The sequence below is a fragment of the Arvicanthis niloticus genome, chromosome 4 (assembly GCF_011762505.2).
Source record: "Arvicanthis niloticus isolate mArvNil1 chromosome 4, mArvNil1.pat.X, whole genome shotgun sequence".
NCBI classification, from domain to species: Eukaryota; Metazoa; Chordata; class Mammalia; order Rodentia; family Muridae; genus Arvicanthis; species Arvicanthis niloticus.
The window spans coordinates 112,614,256-112,634,428 of record NC_047661.1 but is presented as its reverse complement, the minus strand read 5'-3'; the positions used below and the strand labels follow the sequence as shown (position 1 = coordinate 112,634,428).

General features: G+C 37.6%; 1 protein-coding gene across 2 annotated transcripts in view; it reads left to right on the top strand.

Moving 5' to 3' along the window:
* The window catches only part of Bank1 (B cell scaffold protein with ankyrin repeats 1), a 233,588-nt gene that overhangs the window by 86,551 nt on the left and 126,864 nt on the right, over window positions 1–20,173 (top strand). For both annotated transcript variants that reach the window (XM_034500593.2, XM_076933284.1), the window contains exon 7: window positions 10,535–10,731. In XM_034500593.2, coding sequence (XP_034356484.1) covers window positions 10,535–10,731 — 197 coding nt within the window. The remainder of the gene's footprint in view (window positions 1–10,534; window positions 10,732–20,173) is intronic.

Sequence of the window (20,173 nt, the reverse complement as noted above, 5' to 3'; positions counted from 1 at the left end):
GAAATAACTTTATGTATTCATTTTATTGTATCTTCCAATTCCACAAAATGCTGATTTTTCATCTCATTTGCCATGATTGTCTTCAAAGCACCCATTTCATCCTATGGCAAATACCACCTTTTAGGACAAAGATCTGTGCCCCCCAAATTCTAGTACTCAGTACAAATCTACTATATTTATTCATTCATTAGTGACAACAAACAAGTATATCACCCATAGATATAGATGGTAATACATTTGAGCTTCAAATAAACATGAGTTTTTTATTTTGTTGAAATAAAGCAAATATTTAGAGCTCATAATTTTTGCCTTTTAGTTTATCTTCTTCCTCTTCTCTTGGCATCTGCCAGAACAGAGTGAGGTTCTGGCCCCTGTGCCTTCTGAAGGTGCTGCTGCAGTGATCTCCCTGTGTACTGATTCCCTCTCTTTTGCTTCTATCAATTCAGCATCAAAAGTACAGGTTTATTAGGGTCAAAAGTAATAAGCATCTATGAATGTGTCAGTGTCAGGAAAAGAAACATAAACACCAGCTACTAGCAACAGCTAATAGGAAATGAACTCTCTACTATCCATCTTCATAAGAAAAAGGCATGCTTGGGTTAGCCTCAATTAGGCACACAGAGGCAAACACAAAAACACAATGAAAACACACATTGTGTTCACGCATCGCATAAGCTAATAACTAAGGAGCCTCCTCGTCTGGAATTGCAAGGCGATGTTGCTCAGACCTAATTTTTTTTTAACAAATCCTGCCATGCCCAGATAGTTATATTTACCACTTGGTCAATAATTCACCCCTTGGCCACCTCCCTTTACTTCTTGAAAAGATACACTGTTCTCAGTGTGATGCTTTTACTAAACTGTTTCAAAAGACCTAAAACTGAACACTCAAACTGCTTCATTCTAGTAGTAAAGAGGCAGAAAGTCATAGAAGAATTCATCTTTTATCTCATTCTGATAGGTAATGGTTTCCAAAGTACCACAGTCACCTTACTTCCTTAGATAGACAGATGGATGGATGGGTGGGTAGGTGGATGATAGATAGATAGGTAGATAGATAAGGTAGGGAGATAGATGAGAGATAGATGATAGATTAATGAAATATGATGTATAAATAGATTGGTGATAATTAGATGGTAGACTAACAAATGATAGATAGATGATATATAGATAAATATATTGATAAAAGATAAATATGTGATGATAGATAGATAGATAGTCAGCTATAAGTATATATAAATAACTTTTATTTGCCAGATTTAATTGTCATCTCAGAGGCTTATTGCTGAATAAGCTCACCCTTTCTAGTTCTTTCTGAATTCTGGCTAGCTGGTTCAACTCAAGCTATTTTGGCTCAAACTCCTCTCCAAGCTGACTGATTCAAACTGGCTTCTTTCAGCTTCTCACTGAATTCACTCTACTTGGTCACTCTCTAAATGTTGTTTAATCTTCTGGCTCCTTATTATGTGGTTTTAATGGCCCCTACTGACCTGTACTGCACAAACTACACCAACTCTACTCAACTGAGCTCCACTACATTGCCTGAATTCAACTGATCTGTACTCGCTGAACAGCAGTTCAGGTGTGGAGAGCACTCCGTACCTGATTCACTTTCTAATGCTCTTAAATCACCTCTCTTTTCTGTTCTCGTAAGAGTTGGGTGTATCCTATCTCTGACTCATCATGTCAGATCTTTCTCTGATTTGTCACTCTTTCTGACCCTCAATTAGGCATCACTTTCAAACATTACTGCTTCCTTCTACAAACTAACCTTACCTTCATTGTTTGGGATTAAAGGTGTGTACTAAGGGCATGTCTGTATTCCAGCCCGAGGAATTAAAGGTGTGTCTGTATTCCAGCCAGATCACATAGACCTAGAAGGTCTTTGGATGTGAATCCTTGCCAGAGAACCAATGTTGCTGTATTAAAATTATTTTACATATGTAGACACACTAGATCTATGTATAAAATATATGTAATAAATACAAACTCTATATATTAATTAACATAGATTTATGAAATACACTTTTAAAATAAAATTTGATGTATATGATGTGTTTGAGTGACGTGTTTCACTGCTTCATGCCACACATTACTTGGACTTCTTTGGGTATCCACGTTGGGAAATAAGCATAGCAATTCCCCTGTAAGCAACAGCCCTCAGCGGTCACTTATGACCCCAACAGTCATGTCTGCTTTCATACTTCTATTCTTCCTGGTTCTCCTGCTTTTTATTCTTTTACAGTAAACACACTGTCGATGCAAAGTTGGAAGTTGACAAATAATTATTATTGTTTAGCCTACATTTTGTCAGCATTTATTGTATAGACTATTTCATACACTCTGATTTTTTAAAAACCCTCCATTATTGTATCCTACTTGCCCTCCACATGGTTTCTATTTTTCTACCTCCAGACCCTCCTCCTACTTTTATGTATTTTTTATTGTTTCCTTTTGATTATTATTGTTACATGTATGTTATACTTATACAAGTTACGTCTAAGTTTATTAGTACAACATTCTAGCCCATTTAACATTGATAATATATTTTTAAGGTAGATTCCTTGGCACTTTATAACCAATTAGAGAGCTAACTATCTTAGGAGTCATTACTTTCCTATAGTTCTTTACCTATCACTGGGAACTTGTGAAATTTCTAAATCTACATTGGTATGTCAGCTGATGTTATTGTTCATGTCCTGTGTGTGTACACTAGATAATTGGATACCATTTCCCTGTACTTTATAGAAAAGAAAATCTGTCAGTAGACATCCTGGTTCTCTGTCCATTACACTCTGTCTGCCATATTCTCCATGGAGTTTCTTGAGCCTTTCACTGTGAGAACTGTGATGTTCATTATATCAGTCAGTGCTAGACACTCCATGATCAGATGTTCTTCAGATTTTGAGAAGTTGCGGGTTGCTGCAAAAAGAGGCTTCTTTGATGGGGACGTGAGAGCTATACTTATCTGTAGGCATAATAATAAGTATTCAGTGCCAGATCCTCAACCTAGAACTGACCTTAATACATGCATGTAATCAAAATGGTACAAAAGTATAAAGGAAGAGGGGGTATAGGATAGGGGGTTCTAGGGAGGGGAAATGGGGAAAGGTGGTGACATCTGTATTGTAAATAAATAAAATAAAATAAATAAAAAATAATAAGTATTCAGAATATAGTGATGAGTGTTCAGCCCTAAATAGGTTGATTTTACCAGGGTACACCAGGGACAGGCAATGTGGACAGAACTTTTAATTTTTTTCCCTTAAATATCTGATAGTGCATTGTAATATTGATAATTCAATTGGAACAAACACAGGAGAGAGAGAGAGAGAGAGAGAGAGAGAGAGAGAGAGAGAGAGGAGAGGAGAGGAGAGGAGAAGAGAAGAGAAGAGAAGAGAAGAGAAGAGAAGAGAAGAGAAGAGAAGAGAAGAGAAGAGAAGAGAAGAGAAGAGAAGAGAAGAGAAGAGGAGTTAAACAGAGACAGAGACCCCACTGGCTGAACTAGCTGGCTCTAGCAAGTTCCAGTCATTCTCTTATCCAAGCAGTGTTCCAGTGCTTGTATTACAGATACAGGCAGTGGCACATCTGACTGTTTTTGTTCACTTGTTTTTGTTTGTTTGTTTGTTTGTTTGTTTGGTGGTGGCAACGGTGGTGTGTGTGCTTGTGTGTGTACATTGTTGATGGTGGTCTGGGTGGTTTTTCACTTTTTAATGTGCTAGAGATGGGATTCAAACTCAGGTCCTCCTGCTTGTGTGGCAAATACTTTACCAACAATACCATCTCCCCAGCCCCCTTCCCTAATTTTTTGTATTTAAAACCCTGCTCCAGCATGTTTGGCATAAAGCAGAATATAAGAGCTATTGTAATCCTCACTTCTAACCTTCTACTTTTAGAAAGAGAGGCTGAGGTACAGAGGGTTGAAGGAATATTTTTAAGAGGCAAACATTTACTGGTTGAGCCGAGATTAAAATGTGCATCACCTGTCTTTTAAGCTCTTCTTCATGTGACTCATTGTTTTGTCCCAAAGTGGCCACCTGGCCTCTCCCTCCATATGAATGAAAGCTTAATATCCAAGAGAGTAATTTGTGAGAACAAACGGCTTATGTGTCTCGCACTGCCAGTTCTCATACTCTCCTCACTGTCAAATTCTAAATTAATTCTTGTATTTTATACCTGGACACGTTCCATTCCATTTTTCATTCTATTTAACTAGGTTAAGCTTTTAAAAGCTCTGGTTTGAATATGCCAATCTCATTCTTGGCTATCATTTTAAGGATTATCTTAGACAGTTTAAGCACCCTGTACAAAATGTCCATGACTCAATTTCCTCCTCTGTTTACTTTAACTTTATGTCTGATAAAATGATCTTTTAAAAGATTCCCCCCAGACATTTTAGTCTTCTACTCTTAAATTTCTATTTGGCAAACACTGACTGATAGATCTAAAAGCTGATCGTTCTTTAAGTGGGGTAGATGGGACCCCGTCATTTTGCCACATCTTACTGTGAATTGTAGCTTTTTAAAATTTATTCCTTGATAGTAACACACACTCACAAGAAATCTTGATTAGTTAAATTAAAGTTCGCATGGCATGGTAGTACATGCAAGTAATCTCAGCATTGCATGAGACACTGTTCTATAAACAAAGCTGAACAAAAATTTATGAAAACTAACCATACTTTAGTAAGTTCTTGTATTTTACAGACATCTATTATTTTTATCTAAGAATATTATAAATATTAATTACATGCTGTTAGTTTAAGAAAAGTGACTAAATAAGAACAAAGACTAATAGAACCCACACACACACACACACACACACACACACACACACAATTAGGATGTACAACATTCCTCTTAATGCTACCTACATCGAGACAAGAATAAGCAATTCAAAACTCAGTTTATTTGCAGGTAGCGTCATTAGTTTTATGTTTTTGAGACAGGGTCTCGTGTGCTGGAGGCTGCTCTGCAATTCCACATGTAGTCAAAGAGGACCTCGAACTCCTGTTCCTCCTACATTTATATCCCATGTGCCGAGAGTATATGTGTGCACCTCAAAAATCATGATTTGGTTTTTTTCTTAATTTATTTATTTTAAACTCCAAATTTTATTCCCCTCTGGGTCCACCCTCCGACTGTTCCACCTCCCATACCTTTTCCCCACACTTCTGTCTCAAGGAGGGTGTCCCCACCCCACCAGACCTCTAAACTCCTTGGGGCCTCCAGTGTCTTGAGGGTCTTCTCTGACTAAACCCAGACTCGGCAGTCCTCTGCTTTATATGTGTTGGGGGCCTCATATAAGATGGTGTATGCTGCCTGGTTGGTGGTTCAGTGATTGAGAGATCTCAGGGGTCCAGGTTAATTGAGACTAATGTTCCTCTTACAGGGTCACTCTTCTCCTCAGCTTCTCCCAGCTTTTCCCTAATTCAACCACAGGGGTCGGAAGTTCATTGGTTAGGTGCACATATCTGCATCTGACTCTTTCAGCTGCTTGTTGGGTCTTTTGGAGGGCAGTAGTGATAGATCCCTTTTTGTGAGCACTCCATAGCCTCAGTAATAGTGTCAGGCCTTGGGACCTCCCCTTGAGCTGGATCCCACATTGGGCCTATTGCTGAACCTTCTTTTCTTCAGGCTCCTCTCCATTTTCATCTCTGCAGTTCTTTCAGACAGGAATAATTATGGGTCAGAGTTTTGACTCTGGGATGGCAACTTCCTCCCTCACTTTATGCCCTGTCTTCCTGTTGGAGGTGGGCTCTATAACTTCACCCCCTACTGTCAGGCATTTCATCTAAGGCCCCTCCCTTGATTTATTATTATTATTATTTAATCATTTTTTATAAAGTCTAGTCATTATCCCCCCTCCTAGTTCACTCTCCAACAGGTTCTTATCCCATCCCTCCTCTTCTATCTCCAAGAGGATCCCCACCCAGCCCACCCCCAAACCTACACCCAAACCCACCAGACTTCCCCTCTCCCTGGGGCCTTAAGTCTCTTGAGGGTTAGGTGCTTCTTCTCTCACTGAGGCCAGATCAGGCAGGCCTCTGCTGTAATATGTGTCAGGGGCCTCATATCAGCTGGTGTAATTTAAAGTATAATAACACCATCTGCCCTCTTCCCTTTCCTCTTCTCACCTCTACTATATCCCCTTCTACTTTGTTGTCTCTCAAATTCATGGTCCCTTTCAGTTTAATTATAGTTGTGACACACATGTCCATATAAAATACAAGTACAGCTTACTGTGTCCTTACAGTATCACTTGCCTGTATATGATTTCAAGGCTAATCACATGGTACTGGATAACCAGCAAGGGGACTCATTCCTGAGGAAGACTAATTTCTCTCTGTTCCAGCATTTCTTAATTGCCTGTAATTCTTTGTCAAGGGGTGGGACCCTGTGTAATTTCTTCCATCATTTGGCCTATCTGTTGATGGTGTACTTGTTTAGGTCTTGTTTAGGTTGCCATATTGTAGAAGAATCGTGAGTCGTGAGTGAAGCTTCCCAGGCATTTTTAGACGGCACATTCTTACAGCAGGTGTCCTGGCCCTTTGGCTCTTATGATCGTTAAACTTGCTTTTTCAATTTTTTTGTTTTGAGCCTTGACTGCAGCAGTTGTGTTGTTGGTATATCTAATCCACAGCCAGTCATGCTCTGCATTTTCACCCCTTATAGTTCTCATAATTGGTTTTGTCTCTTCCAAAGAGAAACAACTGTGATGTGGGTATAAGATTCAGTATTTATAATACAATTAGGCTTTAGTAAAGTCTTGAGACCCCTGACTTCACTAGCCCTGATAGTATAAACCAACTCAGAAGTGTTCAAACCGAGCAGTAAATTAACTATAGAGGAAGCATAAATAAATCTAATTTCAGAATGTGAAAACTTCTTTGTAAGTGAGAAAAAGAACCTCTTAACTACATCCATGCCTCATAGACTAAGACAAAATTTTGTAACAGATCATTTGGCATCTTTGTGATGACTGTGTATGGCAAAGAACTCTAGCTATAGAGCACAGTGCTGCTCACAAGCTTGAATGACAAAGATTCTGAAATGGACCCTTAAAAAGATGCTGAGGCACCTATGAAAACCACTGATGAAAAAGAAAAATGGGGAATGGCCCACATAGGCTCATAGATGTGAATGTTTGGTCACCAGAGAGTGATACTATTAGAAGGTGTGGTCTGTTGGAGTAGGTGTAGTAGCCTTGTTGTAGAAAGTTGCCACTGGGGGAGGGCTTTGATGTTTCAAAATGCTCAAGCCAGGCCCAGTGTCTCCTTCTCTTGCTGCTGCCTGCCGATCCGGATGTAGAACTCTCAGCTACCCTTCTAGTACGTGACTGCCTGCTTGCCACCATGCTTCCCACCATGATATTAAAGGACTAAACTTCTGAGACTGTAAGCTAGCCTCAATTAAATGTTTTCCTTTATAAGTTGCCATGGTCACAGTGTCTCTTTACCACAATATAATAATGACTAATACAGTGGCAAAAACAAATCTTGCAAAAAAAAATCTTTGGCCATATTGAAGGCAACAGCAGCCAAAATGTAAATACAGAGCACAAGAAAGCTGGGAAAAGCAATTCCATGCTATAATGTCTCGAGCTATGCATGTTGTCTGACTGCCCTGCAGAGGTCCTGCTGAAAGAGATTTGGGTGGGAAGGAATCCCAGGGCAAATCATAAACACTAAAGAGCCAATCTGTGGTCACAGAAAAGCTGGTGACCAGGACTCAGCCTTCACTCTGAGCTGAAGCTGAAACTATGATCTGACCATCAATATATTTGAAGTCAGTGGTCATCGGAGCCTGAGTGAAGTCCTGGCTCAGAAAAGCACCCTCTGCTCACTCTACAGCTTAGTTCTTCTCAACCACCAGAGCAGGCTTGGCTTTCTAAAAAGTGTGTGCTTTATTATAGGATAGATACGGATTATTTCAGTCCTTTAGTACCATGCAAATATTACAATGCCGTAATATTGCAAGATGCATGAGAAAGAAGAACAGGAGAGCTCCTTAGTCAGAGAAGTAGCATCCCAAAGAAGCATGGAAATGCTTCTGATGCTGAACTTTGTCAGTTATGGGTGTTTAAAGAACTATAGTGATCATTCTTCCTAACCTACTTAGAGAGTTAATGTGGAGGGATAAAAGGAGAAATTTCATCAGTAAAATGGAAAATATAGTAAAGAAAAAATCCTCAAAGAAAACTGCTTAAAATTAGTTGGACTGCAGGCATAGTAATGCATACTTTTAACTCCAGCACTTGGGAAGAAGAGGCAGGGGGATCTCCATGTGTTTCAGGTTAGCCTAGTTTACATGGTGAGTTCCAATCTAGCCAGGAATATGAACTAAGATACTGTCTGGATGGATGAATAGATAGATAGATAGATAGGATAGATAGATAGATAGATAGATAGATAGATAGATAGATAGATAGATAGATGATACTAATAGATGATAGACATATAGATGATAAATAAATGAGACATACAGACAGACAAATAAAATTATATAGGATTATTAATAGAAACAACAGAGGAAGGAAGAAATCAGTGAATTTTAAAACAGGTCAAAATACATTATTTCAACTAAAAGAACAAAGCAAATTTTTTTTAACTCTATATAAAACTATAGAAAGACTAAACACAGCTCTTCTGTGTACTCATTTCCTTAGCTCTGCTTCAGGCTTTAGCTGATCTTATTGAGTTAATCTAGCATTTATGAACTCAATTTCCCAGTGAAGGCGAGAAAAAATGAAGCAGGAAACTCTTTCAAACCAAAAGTGATCCTAAATTGATGGAGGGAAACAAATGTCAGATTCAATAGGTCTTACAAAACCCGGGAAGAAAAATAAATGAATAAAAACACTAAAAACAAGTTTTAATAGTCTCTGGAGGTAGGGAATAGAGAAATGTTGGGAAAATATATTCTACCCAGGAAAATAATTAAAGGGCAGAAACAGAAGACTTGATTGCATAAGAATTCAGAAAGTATAACTCACTCATATGAGATACAAAGTATCTTGTATATTTTATAATTTTATAAAAATTAGGATGTAACTGCCTCTAATTTGGGGGATTACTGGCCTGGCACATGAGGGCACTTCTGTGATGATAAATGCACTCATATGGTTTAGGTGATTGTTACAGGGCTGTACACAGTTGCCAAAATTCATTGAATATGATCATTTCTGTTTTAAATACAAATGATACTTCTGTTGAAAAATGGATAGAAATAGAGACATAAGCAACTTTAAGCAACAATATTTACTAATTATGTGATCTAGGGTTGAATCCTTAAAATGACTGTCTTAGTTAGGGTTACAATCGCTGTGATGAAACATCATGACCAAAGCAACTTGGAGAAGAGAGGCCTTGTTTGGCTTACACTTCTATGTCACTATTCATCATCAAAGGAAGTCAGGATTAGAACTCAAACAGGACAGGAACCTGGATGCAGGGGCTGATGCAGAGGCCATGAAGGAGTACTGCTTAATGGCTTATTTCTCATAGCTTGCTCAGCCTGATTTCTTATAGAAGCCAAATCCTCTAGTCCAAGGGAGATTCCACCCACAATGGGAGGCACACTTTCATATTAATCACTGATTTTCTAAAAATTGTCACATAGGCTTGCTTACAGCCTGATCTTACACAGGCATTTTCTCAATAGAACTTCCCTCTCCTTTAATGAGTATAGTTTGTGTCAAGTTGGCATATAACTAACTAGGATAATGACAATCAAGAAAAGACCCATAATACAATGAAGTATGAGTACAAACAAAACATGATCAGCTTGCTTTCTTTGATACTGGATGCATGCCCACAATACAGGAAAGAGCCATTAAACTCTTTGGTGGCCACTCCTTCTGCTGTGTGGAAGTAGATTTCCAAGGAATTTCTTTATTTTGAGCTGCATCATAGTACATTAACTTGAAGATACTGAGGAAAATTGTTGATGTTACAGAATATAATGGGCTCAAAGGAGATGGCCCTGTTTGTAGTTTTTCTACCATACTCAAGGATGAGTTGATCAAGGTATAAGAGAAGTTTGACATTACCAGGTAGATATCTGTATTGACTAACTTTAACCTATTTTAACTACAAAAAAATATATAATGCAATTCATTGCAAAAATAAGAATTTATATATTACATGTTTTCATTTAAAGTTGGTACCAACTTTAAATAATGTCAGCGAATGCCATAAAACTCTCACGTTACAAAATGTTTATCAGACTTTGATCCATTTCTTATCACAAAGGGCCAAGTACACTTCTTCAAATATGAATGGTAAAATTCTTATTGAAGTTTAAGTCTGCTCCATAATTAAGATTGGTGAATAAATACTAGAGAGTCATTTGTATTTGTTTTAAGGAAGTAAGGAAAACAGTCTACACTGCAACAGCCACTGGTGTTTTCTTACGTTTACTGAAGTTCTGCTCAGTTTCCTGAGTGTGACTTTCAGAAATAGATTGTGTATAACTGTGTCATAGAAGTGCAGATCTAAGGAAATATTCAATCTTGGTATTTTATTTGTCTCCAGACACTGATGCCCAAGAACTCCCAACACTCCTCCACTGTGCAGCAAAATTTGGCTTAAAGAATCTGGCTCTTCATCTTCTGCAGTGTTCAGGAGCAACCTGGGCATCTAGGATGAAGTCTACTGATGGGTCAGACCTGCTGCATATTGCTGAAAGGCATGGCCATGAAGAACTCAAGACAATCTTTGAAGACTTTCTTGTAAGTTTTTCCCTCTCCTCATATACCTGCAGCTGATTCTTTATATGTGTATGTATGTAAACATGCATACATTGCTATTTTGAAAACTGTGACTTTACAGGACTAGAAACATTATGCAGGATAAAAGCTTCTGTTGGTTCGTTAATCTGAAAACACCAAGGATAAAAACCAGCTTCACAAATACCAAATTAAATCAAACTTTATTTAGTACTGGCCAGGAAAATGGACACTAATGAGGTCCATACCTGGGATTTCCAGAGAAATGACCCCAAATTTAGGTCAATAGAGTGCTTATAAAACCAAACCATGACAATGCTAAGGGCCTTTCCATCATCATCCAACTGGGGACCAGCATACATCCTGATGTACTTCCTGCCTATGTATCTATCAGTTATGTGTGACCGAGCACCTATGGTGCAGTTGGGTTCACCAAACTTGCTTTGGTGGGTGAAAACATGTGGCCTGTTGTATGAACAACTACCTCCAGAAACTCAGAATGTATCTGTCTTTAGGCCAGTGGGGCTTAGAGATTAGCTTTATTTAGACTTTACAGGTTCTGACTTGTCCATTACCTTAAAAAACATTTTATAAGATCAGTGAACTACATAACCCAACTCTCATCTATCTTTGAATCCAATTTGTCCTTCTAGCATCTGGGGAATTTATTTAATATTGAAGAAGAGATGGCAAAAATGCAATAAAACTATTTACCTTCATGTCTTTGTTTAAGAATCTAGATTCTGTTAAGTACATGCAAACAGGTCAGTAAGTGCTGGGGTAAAGGAAAACACTTTAGAAATCATTCAGAAAAACTGCTCAAGAGCAAGTGAATTTATATTGCTAGAATTTATTTCTCTTGTGTGATTCCTTCTACCTCCCTGTTGACTTTCCCTTCCTTATTGTTTCTATATAAACTCCAAACTTCAGAACATTCTAGACAGATAATTTAATGAGAAGGTACCAAGTGAAAGGTTTTAGAAGGGAATGATGTTATTGCAGCAAATAAAGCTCACACACTGTGGTCTCATAACCAAGTTTAGAAACGCCATTGCTTTGTAATAAGAGAAGTGTACATTTTGCCTCAGAAAGTGAATTATACTTGTGAAGGTACTGGGAGAAGTTGAATGTGACAGCAGTTATGCCAGTAAATATGTCAAAATTTATCCTTGGATTTTCACAACTAATAGAATTGTATTGCCAATAAGCAGTTAACATAGAAAGATGGAACACTGTAAATGGATTCTGGCTTTTTTAGCCCTTAACTGATTATCACAAGAATTCAATCAAATATTTGACTTACAAATCTGGTGGTCAATTGTAGTTCCTAAAGTATAAAATGACAAAACCAGTGCAGCACTGTTCTCTATTCACTAGGAATGTCATCACATTACAGGAGCATGTGCATGCCATCTACTCTCTGAAGCGGCAACAGAATGTATTTTGTGCATATTTAAAATAAACATAGAGCCTGTAGTCTAGTAATGAAGTTAATGAGGCACAATTTTCTAGTCTAAAGCCTTCAATAAGTAGCATGCCTCACCTGAATCCCAGTGCACTGTGGGTAGTGACTGTCACCCGTGCTGATAACTGCATTCATTTTACTACACAGCCTCTATATGAGGTTGTTGTTGGGGTTTTTTGTTGTTGTTGTTTTTGTTGTTGTTGTTTTTGAAACAGGGTTTCTCTGTGTAGCTCTGGCTATCCTGGAACTCACTCTGTAGACCAGGCTGGCCTCGAACTCAGAAATCCACCTGCCTAGGCCTCCAAAGTGCTGGGATTAAAGGCATGCGCCACCACTATATGAGGTTGTTGATCAGAGGATATGGTGTGCATCTCAGGTCAGTCAGTCTTATCAGCGTTACATCACCTGTAACACGCTCATTTAGCACTCTTGGGTCCTCTAAGCTCCGAAACTCTATTCTCTAATTTTAAGTCTCGGATGAACTCTGGTTACATCTTCATCAGCTACAATTAGTTTCAAAGAAAATCCCCAACTTTCACAGTTATGATTCTACTTCTCTTTTGCTGGAGACTTGGCTCTGTGAGAACTGTGTGTGCCTGCTAAATACACTGCAGAGTATCCTGGTGACTGTCCTTATGAAAGACACTATAGGGATACAACAAGAAGATTGACAGGCATAAGATACAGTGAGGATTTTGTTTTATTTTTTTTTTTTTTTTTTTTTTTTTTTGGTATCTATGTCTCTGTTTTTATATATATGTCATAGATTCAAAGTGTTTGCTCTCATGGTCTCTAGATAACTATTTACAGTACTAGCTTATTACTAACTTTATAGGGTTCAGCTTGATCACTATTGCATGAAATCTGTGAAGCAATTTTTATATGCTGTTTGTAAGTGATCCTTTAGCCAGGCTGATTTTAGATTTTATCATTATAGATTAGATGGATATCAATCTGTGATCATCCTGCCGTGACTGAGAATTCGGCTATAGCTGGGACTGTGGCAGCACTCAGATCTGTAAATGCATTCTGATAACCATGAACAACTTAAGCTTTAATAAATTTTCAAGCAATCAGATTTCCTCTTGCAAATGTGTGGTTAAGAATCTGTAAATATCCCCAGGATGTGGTAACACTTTGGGAAAGTGTTTCTTATGATTTACGGGTCGCATAGATTATTTCTCTGGTTATCAACTTTGCATAAATAAATCTAAGAATTCCGTGGTAAAGCTATGCAAGATAAACCCCAAGTTAATGTTGTTTATTCCAAATTATGTTATCTGTGTTTTTAGGTGTGTGTCTAAACTGAGTAGCAAAAAATTAGATTATCGTTATATTACTAAATTTTATTTCTTAAATATTTATGTAACTGTAGTATTGAATCTAATACTACATGTAGTATTGAATCTATACTAATCCATTACATGTATTCAGACATATCCTCGAAATTTTTCTCAAACTATTTTTTCTAAAGATTTGGAAGCAAGCATTGTTCAAATTTGAAGCTTATAGTCCACCAACAGATCATTTAGTTTACAGAAAAAAAAAAATACTACTTTTCACTACAGACACAATCTAGCCCTGGCCAGTTTGATAATTTATTCAATTCTTGTTAATTTTTCATCAGAAGACATAGTTGATTTACAGGGAGCTATATTCAGTTTATTAGGCTATAATAAGTGAGGGGACAAGGAAGATTATTATTTCAGAATAATATAGACAAAAGACATTATCTGCTATTCCTAAGCCACCCATATCCTTATCATGATGCTAACTGTGTAGAGAGGCACAGACAGAGGAACAAGAGAAATTCTTAAATCATTGGCTTACTTTTTATTACCTTTTCCTATGAGAATTAAGCAATGAATACTTCGTTTATAAACAGAAATTTTCACTGTAAAGAGATTTTGGGTAATTGATAACAGTGCTTGATACTTTCCTTGGCTGTTGAGGCCCGAGCTGCCCCACTTTGGGCGGCCAAAAATGTTGCGGCCCTCTCCACTCCACGCTTGGCAGCCACTGTTCCCGGCCCAAGCTGCTGCTCAGGTCTACGGGTCAGGGTTCAGCAAGAGAGAGAGTGAGGACGGACTCGAAGAATGGAGACCAGACAGAGTGTGATTCAATCCCGTTTATTCTTCAGTCTCTCTTCCTAGTCCAAGTCCCAAGTCTTGAGTTCCTAGTTCCTAGTTGTACTCCTATTTTCTTCCATCTATCTCTGCCTTTTATATGTCTCACTTGGGTCTTGTCTCTAAATCTGATCTCTAAGTCACACTCTTAAGTTACACTCCTTTAATCTCACACACCCAAGGAAAGATCCTAGGTATCTAAACCAAGATGTTATCAGAGTGTGCTCAGCTGTTGTAGGCTGATGTAAAACAAGTCTCATGTCAGGGTATATGGCTCAAGATGGCTGCAAAGCTGATAGCCACTTTCTGCTAAAAGTCGGCCGCCAACACTTGGCACCATGATAAAACATCTAACAAGAGGCGTCATAGGAGGAGAGATTGATTTTTGACTAACAGCTTGAGGTTATCAGTCTGTCCTGATGGGGTGACCATGGCAGTAGGTGGCCCTATGGTGGCAAGAATGTGAAGCAATTGTTCAGTCACCTCTCATTGCTACAGGAAGGAGAGAAATGAAGATTCCTGTGTCCCACTGTCCTTCTCTCTTCTTTCTGATTCAGTCTGGTGACCTCTCATTCAGAAGAGGCATTTCCCTCTCTATTAATTTTTTCTGGAAATGTTTTTATAATCACATCTAGTCATCTTCACAAGTAAAATTAACAATCACAGCTGTCTAACACCAGAATTTATCTAGGATTAGCGCTATGTCTAAATGACTTTCACAGGCTCCAGGGATACCCATGTCCACACACTCATGGGCAGCACTGATGGGAATTAGTAGGCTAGTAAATAAATAAAATATGAAGTTAGGAATGGGAATTGTTAGGGAGATAAGGAAAGAGCTGGAAGAGGGCAGTATGTGATCATATTTTATTGTATACATGCATGAAAATTAAGAAGAATAAAAGCCATACATTTCTATAAGTTACAGAAGATATTAAATAGCCATGTTTTAGTTTCTGACAGTGTCTACTCTGGGAATTACTTTGAAAAGTGGATGGACACATGGTAAAAGATTTGGTCATTAAACCTACAAATGGTTATAAACCACAGCTTGCTTAGCAGAATTCTTGAGAAAGGCCTCAACTATTGAAATGGCAAATAGAAACACTATAGGTTAGTTTAAGACTTTAAAAATCTAATTACAAAAATAAAGATTAAGAAATTAAAAGCAGAACTGGAAGCTAGCACCAAAGTAGAAGGGGCTTTGAGATTTAAGATAAAGCATGCAGCAAATGTTGTGTGTGAAACAAAATTAATATCAGTAATATATCCTCACAATAATTTGTCACCCAATCATTCTCATCAGCTAAAACACTTTAATAAACAGTTAAATTAAAGTCCCAACAAACAAAGAAAATAGATCCTCTGTTGAAGACTGGTTAAGAACTGGAAAAGCAACAGATTCTTATTTGAGGAATAACTGAGAAAATTATCTTTCTTCAGCTATAATTTTTGTTAATGTTGTTTGGTGTAAAAATTAAAAAGCTCTGAATTGTAAAGGTTCTTTAAGACACTTTATGAAATGGGAAATGTGACATATACTGTGACCAGGACTTTGGTTGTGAGGATCTTGTGACATTTTGCCTACTAGTCATCCAAGCCTTTGGACTGTGTTTAATTAATTGTATGAGTATATAGGTAGTAGGTGTGTCAGGATGGCCTGAAAAAAAGAGAAATTCTGTTGTGACTATTGTCACCTAATAGACCTGATCTTTTCTTCACTGCCAAGGGCTGGAATAAAGTCTGGAAAATTGGTTATGGAGGCACTGTGCAGAACCTTCAGTGTAAAATGTCATTTGCTGACTAATACAAGGGACCTTCCTATTCAGTGGTCAGGATTTGTGCTTGGACTTGTGACAGCCAGTCTTCCTGAACCTTCACTCCGTCATTGGAAACTTAGCAATTCAGATGTAGTATTTTGCTCTCACATAGATGGTTCCAATTAATTTAGTATATATTAGTATTATGTGTATTTAAATTGGAGTATATCCTACTTGGCCTGTGTATTTTTTTCTGTCTTATATATTTTGAGGCTCACAGTAAGAAAAATCTGTCTTCTCACAGGCAGGTGAAGCAGCCTATATTTCCTGTTGATGTTCATTTAACAACTTGTTTGTGAACACTTAATAAATCATTAATCATGTTTCAATAAATAGTATCTAGAATTTTTTAAACTCTCAATCACTTCATAATAGTAGATATTTGAAAATCTAGGTTTGTAGGTTTTTGTCTACTTTGCTAGCTATGAAAAAATACTGTAATTGTTTTTCATACACTTTTTTTTCACAAGTTAATGTGCTTAATGAAACATGTATGAGACATAGCTGAATTCAAACCAGAGAAGCTGTAATAGTGATTTCACCAAATGTGTTTTATTAACTGTAAGAAACCAATTAAGAAGACCATCCATAGGCTATACATCACCTGAATGGCCATTAGGAAAGACATTTCTCATGGCTAGTAACACCAGTGTGTGAGGCAGTTTACAACAGTCTCTGAAATAGTGTTGGTGTGGTTTACCAAAGCCAAGCATGTCTGTAATTCTCAGTAAAACCTTCTCACAGGGACAACAGTGATTGTCTCAGTGTATAGCTATATGTACATAAATGATCCTAGTATAGCAGTATCTGTGTATTCTCTCCTTACCTGTATAAAGGATAGACTATTTTTAAGTTTCCCTAATTAACTACCCATTACTCTGCTTTCTATGGCAAATGAGAAGCACCACAGGTCAGGAAGATAATAGTTCATCTCTGTCACAGTGCAGTTCATTTCAGGGGGAAATAAAGATGAGAAAAACATCTGAGTAGACCTCAAGTATTGTTTCAGTTCAGACAAGTAAACATGCCTCAGTTAGGGTTACTATTGCTATGATGACACATCATGTCCAAATGAAATGTGGGAAGGCAAGAAAGTTTATTTGGCTTATACTTCCACCTCAAACATTGTTCACTGTATAAGGAAGTCAGGACAGGAACTCAAACAGTGTAGGAACTTGAAGGCAGGAGCTGATGTAAGGACCATGGAGGAGCACTGCTTACTGGCTTGTCCTTTCCCCAGCCTGACTTGCTCAGCCTGCTTTCTTGTAGAGCCCAGGATGACCAGCCCAGAAGTGGCTCCACCTACAATAGCTTGAACATTTTCATGTTGATCACTAAAAAAGAAAATGCCCTACAAGCTTGCCTGCAGCCCAGTCTTATAGAAACATTTTCTCAACTGAGATTCCAATCTGTCAAATGATTCTAGTGTGTGACAAGTTGGCAAAAAATTGTCCAGCAGAAAACTCATTGTAGCATTTATTTCACGACTGAAATCAGCCCTCAATCCCAACAAACCAGATATTCTATAATATCAATACAGACATGTTTTAGATTTCTTCAATGAACCTGACGAATTATCTCTATAATTGTGGATTTTAATATATCAGAAGTACTATTTTATAGAAATACATGTCTTATAATATCAATTTTCAGCATTTGTCTTAATTTCCCCTAAATGTATAATCAGTACTTTAAAATAATTTATTGTTAAGAATTTTTGGAAGAATAATTACTAGATTTACCACTCTTTCCTAGCAACAGGTGGATGTTCATTATCCTGATCAAAAGGAAATCTAAGCCTTGAAAATGAGGTCCTGATACCATTTCAAAATGAGACTTAATGCACAATATTTAATTGAATGTTCCTTTTGCCTCACCTCTTGAAAGCTATTGGTTTTAGCAGGGTGACCCCCCTCAGTGTCTAGTTTAAGCCACTCCCCACTTTCCTCCTGCCAGAGGAGAGCCACATGTGGCCACTGGGAAATGGGAAATGCAGATACTATAATAGCTCAACGCTGATCCTCATTGTGTTGAATGTCATTGCTCCTGGGAATGCAGCCATGAGCTCAAATGACATGCAACAATATGATTTTGATTACCTATTGGCTCACTGGGTAGGGATTTCAATGCTTGCTACATTAAAATTAATTGAATAACATAGGTAACATACATCTATTTGTGGAAGTAACAGCGAGAGATAATATCTGTGTTCTTTCAGTTCTTGTCCAGTACAGATGTTAAATAATTTATCAAGGTTGAAATAGTGTCTCATTATACACAGGTACTTCATTATCTTTGACATGTTTGCTTCAGATACCAGCAGTTCCAGTATCATACTGAGAGTTATATTCCTGACTGTGGTGGCTAAATGATCATTTACTTCCCTTGGGTAAATCTCAGAATCCTAATTTCTCATGAACTTCCTAAACTACAGTTCGCCCCCTCCCCCCTTTTTTTTTCCTGGCTTCCTTCTACCAATTAACTCATGTAGAACTGACCGTGTCTGTAAGTGCCATTTAATGGAAATGTAATTCCTGTCTGCAAAAGAAATCACAAATGGTAATTAAAGCATTGAGTATTGATACCAGAGGGTTAGAGGATAGATCTCATGAAATAAGCACAAGGCTTTTTAGCCTTTAAAAGAGGGGTGGGCAACTACCAATTATTCAAATTCTATTGGGAAAGTATGCTTCTTAAATTTTTATTGAATAAGTTTGTGTTTCAGTCTTTTTTCATGTGTGAAGACAGAGATGTGTATTTACTATAATCCACTGTAGACTGAACATGTACTTTTCTATCAATACTAAAGCATGATTACTGCTTTGAATTCATATTAAAAGGATAGACCTTAATATTAAAATGAAAAGAATATTATCAAATAGAAACACCCAGACCCTGTGCTATATGATTTTCGTCTTCTCTTTATGCAGCAACACCTTCACTGTGGTACATTTGGATGTAACATAGTTAATATTATGATTGACTCACTGTGTCCCTAAAAATGCTGTATAAATGGAAAAATAAATAGTTCCAATAAAGGCTGAAATTTAGGATTCTTTTACATAAATTAGCTCTTACTTTAGCTCCAAACCAAGAGCTAAATTTCATCACATCCCTAATTTTCATCACAGGTCAATTTTATTTACTGACTGATTCAAGCAATATCATTGGGTAAATATGAGGTACCAAGCACACCTGAAATTCAAGAGACCAAACTTTCAGCCTAATGGGTCAATGTCTTGGGATTTTTATTTCTGTGATGAAACAATATGACCAAAATTTGTTAGGGAGAAAAGAGTTTATTTCACCTACAGTTCCATATATCAGTTTATTATCAAAGGCTATGAAGGGAGGGACACACTCAGGACAGGAATCTGGAGGCAGGAGCTGATACAGAGGCCATGGAGCAGTGCTGTTTACTGGCTTGCTCACCATGGCTTGCTCAGCCTACTTTCAGAACCTCCAACTCAGGGTTCATACCACCAACGATAGTCTGGGATTGCCTACATCAATAACTAATTAAGAAAATGCTCTACAGACCTCCCTACAACCTAGTCTTATAGAGGCATTTTCTTAAGTGAGGTTTTCTCCTGTCAGATGACTTTAGTTTGTGTCAAGTTGACGTAAGACTATCCAGCACAGAAGGGAAAAACAAAAATAAGGAAATAATATTTCATGCGATGTATCTGATGAGAACTTGTGTTTAAGACCAGGATGAAGTAAGGTTCCACCTTGTATAGAATAGCACTTATGAAAATTTGGGCTAGCTATTATTTTGAATTAGTTAAGGGAACTAATCCTTGAGAAACAGCGTTTACACAACCCAAAGCTTTAGAGGAGAAAGCCTTGAGTGCCAATAGGTGGAGGAAAGATTTCCAGACAGGAAATGATGTAACAAATGCCAAGCCTTAAAAGTGGGATGCATATGACACAAACCAGAGACTAAACCAATGCTACCATAGCCTGAGGAAATGGGGAAGAAAAACTTAGGAATTATAATTGGGTTTTTCCCAGAAGAAATAGTAGTACACAAT